Source organism: Montipora capricornis, chromosome 6, assembly GCF_036669925.1.
Source record: "Montipora capricornis isolate CH-2021 chromosome 6, ASM3666992v2, whole genome shotgun sequence".
Taxonomy (NCBI): domain Eukaryota; kingdom Metazoa; phylum Cnidaria; class Anthozoa; order Scleractinia; family Acroporidae; genus Montipora; species Montipora capricornis.
Window position 1 is genome coordinate 21,633,263 of NC_090888.1, and position 12,500 is coordinate 21,645,762.

A 12,500-nucleotide genomic window follows, 5' to 3' on the forward strand; every position below is an offset into this window, starting at 1 on the left:
TAAGACATTTTTTGGGTAGAGGCGTCAAGGAATTTCATTCCTTCTGTTAAGCTATGTGTCGAATAAACTAGAAGCCCTGCCGATGTCGGCAGGGGTCCACGATTTCATTCTATGAATCTCGTAGTGCTATCCACCGGATAAATCACTATCCAATGGATAAACAATAGCAAAATCAATTGAGTTATCCAGTGGATACCAACTGGATATCAACTGGGGCCTGGCCATTTAATTAAAGGCCGCAGCCTTTAATTAACACAGTACAAACCGAGACATTAAATCGGTAAGCGAAATCAGAGTTAGTAGAGGGGAACTGGTTATGAAACCCGGCGAACATCATAGGGGCATCTCTTTGTTAGGGGTTTGAGTTGGTCACGTGGTTACGAGGGTGCACACGACCAGCTGTGATTCCAAAGCGTATAGCGAACAGTAGCGACAACAAGCAATATTTACAGCGATTTTTATTATATAGAGCGTTTGAATAGAGTTTTAACTAGTGAGATTTTTATTACACGATGCCAGGCCGCAACTGTGCGGTCTTTGGCTGTGGATCGTGTAGGCGGACAAAAGGAATTGGCATTTGGAAGCTGCCTTTAGCTGTGGACGACAGACACCGTGAATGGCGCGAAGCTTGGCTTGGAGAGCTTAAAAAAACGAGAGAGATCCATTCTGATTTTAGAGATCAGATAAAGAACGATCGAGTGTACACGTGCGAGAAGCATTTTGCACCCGAAGATGTTGAAATATGTAAGTATTTTCTTGCGATTTTCTTGTGTTCCTGCGGTTTGTTTACATATAAGCTTACGTTCTTGTTCAGATCTCCAATAAAGCTTACATACGATCTCACCCCTTTCGACTTATCCGATCGCCTCTAATATTCGATCTTTTACTTGTTTTGCAGTTCAAACCGAAAAAACGACCAGAAAAAAGCCAAAATTCGGTGCATTACCGAAGCTGAATATGCCGTCTAAAAGTCTTCAAACCAGCAGACCAGCGCCAAGACCGGAGCGCCGTCCCTTAGTCCAAGTTGAGGTTCCTAATGTCAACGCAAATATCTGCTACAGGACATTCTCTGAATTCTGTAAGAGAATAAATAACTTAAAATCTCTGACTGAGTGGAGTCTTAAAGTGTTATTATCTCATTCCTTAGTTGGGGATTGTTGTCGATGAAAGTCTTGCATGCACTGTTAAAGTTTATGGTGCCTACTTGGTGGAAGATCACCCTGTATATACTGTGACTCTTCGCTCAATGCGAAATGCAACTATTTCTCATCTTGTGAGTGAATTAGAAAAATGCAAACTGTGTCGTGGAGTGACTGCAACTGAACTTACAGCTAAGTTGTATCACCATGTTGTTCCTATTGTGAATGATCAGATATGGCTCCATATACTTCACTTCAGGATGAAAGGTGAGTAGTACTCTAATACAAACAATTGCAAATAATACAATTGAAAAAAAAAAAAACTCGCTGTAGTCTTGTGGCCAACACAAGTTGCGGCGGTGACTACTGGCATTTTGATATAAAAACTATTATACAGTGTCAAAAAGCAGATTGGATGATTCGACTCCTGCTTTCAATGAAACTGTAGCTTGATAGAGTACAAACACTAAGAGTGTGCAATATAAATAATAACGCACTTGTTTGATATCATTGAATAATCCTAAAATTTCTAATATATAGAAAACAATAAGAAGATTAAGTTAGCTCTATTTTGTATAATTTTTATGTTGCACACTAACAGTAGTTGCAGACTTTTGCCTCTATTTGTAAATACCGGTAACAATATTTTTTGCATTTAACATTTCTTAACAATATTAATTGCATTTATTTTTATAGATTTGAATTCCTGATGACTTTTTTGGAGTTCTTGCAATCTTGGAGGACAAGCACTCAAAACAGACCCAGTAACTACACCCAAAATGCCAAGGCCAAAATGTTCTTGTCCTGGCAGACCTATGAGGGCCTCAACATCACCGTCCATTCTGCAATTGAGTGCACGAAGTTCCTGCTCCAGGAAGGTATGGAGTTTGTACTGACAGAGCGTTTCTGTCAAGACCCAGTGGAAGAGTATTTTGGGAATTAGCGTAAGCTTGGGAGGCGCAGTGATAACCCAGACATCCACCAGTTTGGTTACAATGCCAATACCATCCGAATCCAGAGGACTGTGTCATGTCAGAGCGGTAACACAAGGGGAAGGAAGGATAAAAAAAAAGAATGGGAACGAGTAACAGAAGCCAAACTACCATGCAGAAAAAGAAAGAAAACTCAATAATAGACTCAATAAACTCAATGCTTTTCATCTCATTTCCATTCAAGTGATAATGATCATCATCATATCATGATTATTGAATACAAAGAAACTTGTTAATTAATCACAGTTTCAGAGGAGACAATGAAAAGATTACAAACTATTACATTTTAAGCGATTTTTCGTCGTCTATGAAAGAATAGGCAAACTAAACTAAACACATTGTTTCCTTTTATTTGTTATTTATCAACTTATATTATAAAGAATGGTCTGAACTCAGGTGAGCGAATATTTTTCGAAGTAACAATATTTCTTGAGGAGCCCAATATGTGTATTAAGTCATCTTCATAGTCAAGTGAAGAAAAAAGTCAGATATGGGTCTTATTTATGCTACATCTACCGGGATGATCATAATACACATATTGTCTCTTCGAGAAATATTGTTACTTCGAAAAATATTTATCAACTACTACAAACAAAACAAACAGTCGATTTCCTTTCACAGACGACAAGAAACCGTTCTAGTATAAAACGACACAAATCAACCAATGATACTAACAGTAACACATTTTAATGCTTTTTCAATTGCTCTTTTGTGATATAGCTTTTGGATGCTTTTAACAGAGCCACGAGGTATAAATGTCAAGCTAAGAATAGGTTTTTTTTCTCACAACATTTGATTGAAAAATAATATATGAGAGTTGGTACTCTGGAAAATTTTAAATATATTATCAAATTGCCCTGTAATAAATATCATTGTGGGAACAGAGCACAGTAGCACGTTGAACTATGAACTTTTTAATAATAAATAAAGTAATTAATAACAATTTTGTAATAAAATCATGTGTACTGATTATTTACAAACTGACAGCTGCTTCTGCTCAAACCTATTGTCACTTTCCTGTTCACAACTTCTACTAATTTCTTTGCGTAGGCCTTTAGACTTAGTTTTTCTCATTTTAAGTTTGTGATGTTGAATGAAATCTTTAGCCAAGGAAAAGGATCTTACTCGAACATATAAATTAACTATTGCTTGTAAAACTTCCTTAATGACCTGTGTTGCTGGTACCAGTTCTGAGTCAGAAACTATTAAATCATAATAGGAGAGCAACTCACTATCAGTTACTGACTTATCCATCATACCTTTGATATTAATTCTTTGTAAATTGCCATCTAGAGATAACTGTCTCAAATGCATATTCGGTTAGGACTTTCTCTGAATATTTTGTGATTTGCCAAAGTCCTCCACGGTTCAGATTTGAAACCAGTTTCTGAGATGAGTCATATCCACCCTCTAGTTTTCCAGCTTTCAAGATTGACATTGCCTGCTGGCTTTCTTGTGATTTTTTAGTGCCATGCTTTTTATGTAGATTATGCAGCACGTAGCCTCCCAGATATTGCAGAACAGCAGTCTCTCTCTCTGACAGTACAGTTTGTTGATGTGGGCCGTTATTATGAGTGACCTTAGAGTTCTTGCAGTAGACAATCATGCAATCCGCTACCTTAGTTGACAATAATGTGGCAGTATTTCTTGATAGTCCTTTAAAGTACTCTGTAGAATTTAAAGGAATCGCAGCGTAGTATTTGGAATAGAACTTTTCAGTGTCACCGTTTTTCGAATATACATCGAACATAGACTTTAACATAGTAAATTCTACGGTCTCTTCCTAGAGTTCTTCAAATAAATAAACTTCCACTTCGTTTATTATCGACTGGGGATACACCTGAGCTGTTTTGACTTTATGCACAGCGGTTTTCACTATGTCTGTAAGGATGCTTGGGGTGAGAGTGATACATGTTCGTTCTTTTGGTGTTGTGATGTTGCTGTGTTTTGAAGCCCAATGTCTTTGAAAACCTCCTCTGGTCTTATATTGTTTTCCACAGTCTGTACACACTATGATTCCAGGTTGAGCCTACAAAAGAAAAGCAAAAACATAAGCAACAGAAATATAATAGCTACTTTACTTTAAGCGTCCAAAGAAACGAAAAGTAATGCAGTAACTTATTTAAATTCGTCAACACGAGAGCGCTAGCCTCTCGAGTCGAAATCTTTGCATTTTTCAATAAATTTCACTTAAAAAGTAGACAAATAATACTCACATTCTCAACTGAAGTCACAAATTCCTCCTCTATATCTTCATCTTGTTCTAAAAGGTCTAAAATAACATCAAAATCATCGCCAAACAAAAATATATCTTCTCCGCCGTCAGCCATGTTTGTTTGATGTCAAACAAGTGTGCACCCTCGTGATCACGTGACTGGTACATTCAACATCGAGACCGGGTCTATTGTTTAGCCCTTTGATATTCGGCGGGTTTCATAACCAGTTCCCCTCTACTAACTCTGGCGAAATCTTCCAAAGGCATATTCAGTCTAAGCTTCATCAAGGTAATCACAAATTCTTGAAAACGAGTAATATGTTGGGCCTTTCGAGTTACAAAGGGATTAAATCGAAGGAAAACAGCTTTCAACGTGTCAAGCGAAGGTAATCCAATATAAAATTTACTTTCTTGTTGTCATTCCGAAATTCATCTTCGCAAAATGGTCACTGAAGTGGCACTCAAGCTACTAACATGCTGTACGTGTTTGCTGTTACCTTCGAGAGATTTAACCATCTGCATGGATATCGAGAGAAATCCTGGACCACCCAATTCCACGCTGAATGCCCATCTTTCCGCTGTGAGTCTAGGCTCTATGCCTGCTCGACACGCCTCTTCCACAACCTCAATTGGACTGGTAAACGTGTTCGCTCGCAAGGTTTACACCCGGGAAGAGCTATTTTCTATTCGCGCTCAGAACCATAGATTGTCTAACAATTTTCTCTACTACCGCCTGAAATCACTGGGGATTTTTAAATATCGTGGCAGACGCTCTGGTTTTTCTTCAAAGCTTTGTTTACGGACAAATAACCAAGCTATCCCTACTATTTATTCACGACGATGTTGGGAAGATGCGAGTGCTTCAAATAATATTCAACAAACATTGGCCAGGAAGCCTAGTCTTAATCTGATCACTATTCAAAGTCAAACTACGGTTTCTAAAACATCTATTGCAAAACCAGCGGCATCCCCGCAGTTTGTTCCTTCGCTTTTCCTTTCGAATGTCATGTCCTTGGCTCCAAAGATCGACGAAGTGAACAGTGTTGTTATTAATGCAAATGTCGATGTAGTTTGCATAACTGAAACCTGGCTTCAAAGCCATATTCCCGACTCTGTAGTGGCAATAAATGGTTTCAACCTCATTAGAAGGGACAGGAAAGAAGCAATACACGGCGGGGTGTGTATGTATATAAAAGCGACTATCCCTAATAATCTTCTGGGGGATCTCGATGACGACAATGGTTCTTTTGAGGTGTTGTGGATTAAATTGCGCCAGACTCGTCTCCCAAGGGGCATATCAAGCATTATTGCTGGAGTTGTTTACAATCCACCACAAGCAATAAATTCTATGATGTTGGACTATTTGACTAAATGTTTAATGGACTTGGAGTCTAAATACCCAAATTGCGGTCTTTTGGTACTCGGCGACTTCAACCATCTGAACGACGCAAGGCTCAAATCAAACTTCAACCTGAAGCAGATTGTACATTTCCCTACTCGTGGGCAAAACACTCTCGATAAAATTCTCACCAACCTTCAGGATTACTACGACACTCCGGTTGAACGTCCCGCTTTTGGTCTTTCAGATCATAGCTCAGTTGAAGTACAGCCAAAGCAAAGGGCTAAGACATCGCAATCAATGCATACTGTTATTTCAAGGGACCTACGACCTAGTAACCATCTTGCAATGCGAACGTATCTCAATGAAGTCGATGTTACTGCGGTGATCAGAGCTATGACAACTTGCGAAGAAAAGGTGTCGATGTTACAAAAGATCATCAAAACTGGCCTTGATTTCGTTTTGCCGATGAAGCCTAAAATTGTTCATCGAACGGAACCACCTTGGATAAATTCCACTCTTAAGAACTTGATTCGAAAGCGACAAAAGGCCCTAGGCCGAGGAGACCGAGCGGAGTTTAACCACCTGAGAAACCTTGTTAACCGAGAACGCAAAAGATGCCGCGCGAAGTACTACGAATGTAAAGTGCAACACCTAAAGGGGTGTTCCCCAGCTAAGTGGTGGGGCGAAATCAAGAGACTCAGTGGAATGGAAGGGCCCTCTGGGTCACGTGATAATATTTTTAAGTCCGTTCATCACTTAGAAGGTGCTCGTGGTCTATCAGCAGATGATCTTGCAAACCACATTAACACAACTTTCCTAGCCCCAATGGAGGTCTTTGTACCGCTTACCCACAATCCATTTAGAGGGGACGCCTTTGTGTCTTCGAGCAGAACTATGAATGATGATTTTCCACCGCTATCAGAGTTTTCTATCTTTAGAAAGTTATGCTCTATTAATCCAGCCAAGGCACAAGGACCGGACGGTATTCCCGGATGGCTTCTAAAGGAGAATGCAGATCTTTTGGCGCCACCCATCATGGATATCATGAATTCTTCCTTTCGCGAAGGCCGGTTGCCTTTATCTTGGAAAGAGGCAGATATTGTCCCTGTCCCCAAACAAAGACCTATCCAAGACGTCAACAAGCACCTTCGCCCTATCTCCCTCACGCCTATTCTTTCAAAGTTTGCAGAAGATTATGTTGTTCATGACTTTGTGATGCCCGCCGTGCTTAAAAAAATCGACAAAAGGCAATATGGGACAATACCTAAATCATGCTCTACGCACGCCCTTGTCAGCATGATCCATAACTGGCACGTCAGCTCTGATGGGAACTCGGCCGCGATTAGAGCGGTTTTATTTGATTTCCGTAAGGCGTTCGATCTTATTGACCATAATATCTTAGTGCGTAAACTTTCAGATTACGATATTCCGAACCCCATATTATGCTGGATTGTTGACTTTTTATCGGATAGGAGACAGAGAGTTAAACTTGCCCAAGACTGCTTCTCCGAATGGCGTTACATTCCGGCCGGTGTCCCACAGGAGACAAAGCTTGGGCCGAGGTTATTCTTAATAATGATTAATGATTTGAAAGCAGGAGAGGCAGAGATGTGGAAATATGTGGATGATACAACAATATCTGAGGTAATTACTAAAGGGCAAAGAGCTGTATTCAGCAAATGGTAGACGATCTTGCTATCCAAGCAAGGAATGACAGTTTTCAGTTAAACGAAAGAAAATGCAAAGAGCTTAGGATTAGCTTTGCAAAAAACGAACCAGAGTTTGACCCTATTTGGGTGAACCGTCAGACCCTAGAGACTGTGAACAGTGTGAAATTATTAGGAAAGTTTCAACAAGATTATATTTTCTTAGACAGCTTAAGAAATCGCATGTAGCCACAAGAGAGCTTCTTCTATTTTACATTACATGCATTCGCTCTATTCTGGAGTACGGCAGCCCAGTTTTTCATCGCGCTCTACCAAGTTATCTAAGCGAAGACCTAGAAAGACTTCAAAAACGCGCTATGAAGATTATTTACCCCGAACTATCGTATGCTAAGGCTCTAGAGCTGTCTGGACTTCCAACACTGTATGATAGAAGAGAGTCAATTGCAGCAAAGTTGTTCGATGAAATATGTGCAAATCAATCTCGTAGTCTTCACAAACTACTTCCAAGTAGATACCAACCAAGCTACTATCTGCGAGAAAAAAGAACATTTATTCGTCCAAAATGTAAAACTGAAAGATGCAAGAATAGTTTTCTTTTAAGTTTTGTTCATAGTAGCTGAGAACTAGATATAAATGTCTTTCTTATTGTATATAGGAATTTGACGCATGCTTTTAATGTGTGATTCTTTAACAATTTTTATGTAGTATAAGTCCTATAATTAGTTTGTAGTTAAGCGCAGTTGTAAATTTTGTATTTGTAAGCCTTATCGCAATTCAGCTTTTGGCTGCAAGTTTTTAAGGTGAATAAACTATCTATCCATCTATCTAAATAGCCAAACTCCTCTGTTTGTGTACTGGAATCGACACACTTTGGAAGTTCTTTGGCAAAGGAAATATCTGAAATCTGTTCACCCGCTGCTGCGCTTTCCTCTCCAAGCACGCGTTCCCTCTCTTCTTGCTCCTTTCGCTTCCTTTCTTTCTCATTAGCTCTCTGTCCTCTTTGCGATGCTTGTTCGATGTTTCCTCTCTCCACACTCTTTTTAAGGCCCAGGTTTAAAGTCGGCAACCAGTCAACGTGGTATTTGTCCCAACTTTTCGCTGCTCTTCCTGAGACAAAATAGCAGGTGCATACACGATCATTTGCAAGAATCTTCTCAGTCAAATCAGACCAACTTATTGCAGACATCCAATGAAGCACCATTCAAAGGATAATTTTTCCACTTCTTTTCCTTGGTTTGTGACTACTAATGGGACTCGAGCAAAATGAAGGAAGGTCTTTCCCTGGAGCGCTTTCGCTTCTACAATCTACCATGCAAAAAACCATCTTCACATTGAAGACGGGATTCAGTTTCTTTACAATTTTACTCCACCAATATGGCAGCGTAGAGATGGTTACCTGGCTTTTGGTCACGTGAGTGAAAACGATCTATAACAATTCTGGTTCTTTATTCCTCGATCCAGTCTCACCAGATGATATCGAATGTGAGACTCCTAAAAACAAAGCTTATGGTCTCTAGTCTCGTCCGATTCGTATTCTATCCTGTGCTAAGCATATTGTACCTGGTCCCCTTGCAGACATATTTAATGTCTGTGCAGAAAGGTGGCTTTCCATCCAAATTGAAAGAGGCAAAAGTTATCCCTGTCTATAAAAGCGATGACGAGTCCGTTTTGCGGGGTGCATGCCTTATTTTTGGATTTCTGCAAAGGGTTTGATCTTGTTGATCACGCCACTTTACTTGGGAAACTAGCTACCATGAATATCTCCCACAGTTTCTGGAACTGGGTTGAAAGTTATCTCTCCGGTAGGACATTGCAGGTTAAGCTCCCAGGGGTAGTTTCTTGTAGTGGAGAGGTTATAGCTGGAGTTCCTGGTTATTTTATCACTTCATATCCAACTCGGGCTCATTGAATAATTGTAATATATACCTTATATGAGACGGAACCTGGTAATTATCGACTGATATCACTACTCTCCATTTTTAATCGGATATTTCGAAAATTAATGTACCATCATCTGAAATCCTTTCTTGACAAAAACAATATTCTCTTTAATTTGCAGTATGGTTTTCCTGAAAAGCACTCCACACAGTACGCTATTCTTGATACTGTTAACATCGTACAAAACAACATGGATTTAAAATTATTCACTTGTGGGATCTTTATTGATTCAAAAAAGGCCTTTGACACCATCTATCATGCTATTTTGTTGCAAAAACTTCCTCATACCTGCTAGGCCGATCACAAGTATTTGAAGTTGATACTTATTTATCTTCGCGCTAGGCGCTAATTAGGCGTTTGATGATAAACAAAATTCTTTCTCAACTGGAGCTTGGTGATTAGCGTTTGCGGTCCTTTAAGGAATTACTGGAGGCTTTGCACAAGTGGATGACCACAAACACTCTCAAGATTGTCACACCAACAATTGCATCTATTGTGATAGTAATAATCATGTGCCTGTAAGATTTTCACGCCAGCCAAACGGAAGATATTTCTAGTAAAAAACGAAAAACTTTGTTTTACTTGTGCACGAGGGAGGCACAGTGGCCTCATGGTTGGTGTGCTCAACTACGGATCGAGTGGTCCGGGTTCGGGTCCTGGCCTATGCAGGTACTCCCTAGTCCTGCAGAGTGGGATTGGCAACAATTACCTGAAGGTTGGTCTCCCAAGTGGACTATGCTAGCTGAGGCATCAAAGGCATGCAGTGAACTGATAAGCTGTGGATGTAAGAGGGCTTGCCGTGGACTATGCACTATGCACTATGTTCTTGTGTAGAAAGATGTTACCAAGAATAGAATGACCTTCAAATTGGTAACTTTTATCATCCATTCTATAATGAAATTATTCTAATGGAATAAAATAATTAATGATGTCATTTTACTGCCAGCTCTGCAATGATAATTTATATCGTACAAAGTTTTATAAAGTTTCACTATTTTACAGAACTTGGGTTCCTGTGGTTTTCCATACAAACCTTATATGGAAATTTGTAAGGCTGTTTATCGTTGAACAAGGCAAGATCCGAAATGGGGCTTGCTTTTATTTCATTCCACATGCCATAAGGAGTAGGCAGGCCAATTTTGGCACTTGTATCATATTTTGAACAATTCTACCCCTTATCTTCTTAGCATATGTCGTTATGGCGTCCGGCCACGTTTGAGAGGGCTCTGTCGTCTTACGGCGCTAAGATAACTATGGCTACAATTGGACAGGTAAAGGACCTTCTAAAGAAGGAACTTGAACCGCTTCATTCTAAATTGGAGACTATGTCTACTGAGTTCAGTGAATTAAGAGCATCAGTTCAACTTTTCTCTGACAAGTATGACGATCTATTGAAACAAATCAAGCAGTCGAACGAAAGACTTCATCAACAGAGGACAGAATTGAGTAAGACCAACTCAGAAGTATATAACATCAAGAAAGATCTTATGAGCATGGAAGAGCGAATAGCAAATACCTCCTATGAGATTGAGGAAGTTGGTCAATACCTTAGAAGGGATTGTTTGGAAATATCGGGAATCAAGGCGACGAGCGACTGTTCAGCCGAATCCATTGTTCAATCAGTTGGCAAAGCTATTGATGTTTCAGTTAACGAACAAGATATTTCTATTGCGCACCCTATACCGTCTTACAATGCTGCTGCTCCACCAAAAATAATTGTCAAATTTACCCGACGAAGTGTGAGAAATACCTTCTACTCCAGTCGGAGGAAACTGGCTAACAAGAAAGCAAGAGACCTTCCTGACCTTGACCTCGAGTCTGACGCTAACATCTTTATCTCTGAATCCCTCATGCCGTATAAGAAAAAAGCGTTTGAAGTGGAAATTTATATGGACTTTCAATGGAAGAATTTTCATTAGGAACAACGAACATTCACCAGTAGTCATGTTTGATACGGAAGACGATCTTAAAAGATTTCAAGATGAACACACTCGCACCCATTAGTCAGGTCGACTACTTTACTCGGGTAAGAACGGAATTGCTATTAGTAATAATAATAACAACGTTGTCATTGCATCTAGCGACAAATATTAATTTATCATGTATACTTTATTTAGAAATATGTTCTAAACCCTTAAATGGCTACAAGCTTTAATGCTTTATGTGAACTCCCATTTCATGATCTGCATCACCAAGAATTCATTCGAGCTACGGGAGCATGGGTTCATCACACTCCAACTTCTTTATTAAATTCCAAGGATCTTTTCCAGGATACAATTGAAAGTCCAGAAAAAAATGATGACCTACAGGGTATCTCTCGCGAAAATTACTCAGAGTCAAAATACTACACTGTCAAACAATCAGGGACTCTTTTTCAAAAAGCCAAGAGGAAAAATGGTTTTTCTATGCTCCATTTAAATATGCGTAGTTTACCTAAAAATTTATCATTACTGGAGGACTTTATTACCACAGTTGAAGAAGCCCCTGAAATCATTGCCATCTCTGAAACGAAGTTAAAAGAAAACAACATACACAACATTAACATTCCGGGTTATTCATTTATAAATACTAACTCCAGAACTGTAGCTGGAGGTGTTGCCATTTATATTGCTAATGAATTAGATATTTTTCGAAGGAGTGATATAGAACTATCGAGAGACAACATTGAGTCGTGCTGGGTTGAAATTAGGCGTGAAAAACTTAAGAACGTCGTGATCGGATGCATTTATCGGCACCCATTAAATGATCGTCAGCATTTCCTTGAATCCCTAAGGGAACAATTAGAAAACCTAAACAATAAAGGTAAAGAGGTCTTCATTTTAGGTGACATTAATATAGACTTTTTAAAATTCAACGATGACAACCAAACCTCTGAATACTTAGATATGTTACTCGATCACTTATTTATGCCACTTATTACCAAAGCCACACGCCTCACAGATCATACCTCAACCTTAATCGATCATATATATACAAACGTTTTACACAAAGTTATAAAAGCGGGCATCTGCTTAGCAGATGTTTCTGATCATCTACCTATTTTTTGTACTGTCGCAAACAAGCCATCTATTCTAAACGATGCAAAATACTTTCGTGATTTCTCTCATTTTACTCATTCTTAAGCGATGTAGAGGCTATTGACTTCTGTGGCTTAGTTAATGATGATGTAAATCAAAGTATTAACGACCTTGTTGACATACTAAAAAG

General features: G+C 39.2%; 2 protein-coding genes across 2 annotated transcripts; both read left to right on the forward strand.

The window, feature by feature from the left end:
* The first annotated feature begins 4,788 nt into the window (after positions 1 to 4,788).
* LOC138053393 (uncharacterized) lies at positions 4,789 to 7,374 on the forward strand. Its single transcript, XM_068900039.1, has one exon. It carries the CDS (start codon positions 4,789 to 4,791, stop codon positions 7,372 to 7,374), a length of 2,586 nt encoding a protein of 861 aa, XP_068756140.1.
* Positions 7,375 to 10,546: 3,172 nt separating this feature from the next.
* LOC138053394 (uncharacterized) lies at positions 10,547 to 11,212 on the forward strand. Its single transcript, XM_068900041.1, has one exon. The coding sequence runs from the start codon at positions 10,547 to 10,549 to the stop codon at positions 11,210 to 11,212; it is 666 nt and encodes a 221-aa protein (XP_068756142.1).
* Positions 11,213 to 12,500: the final 1,288 nt, after the last annotated feature.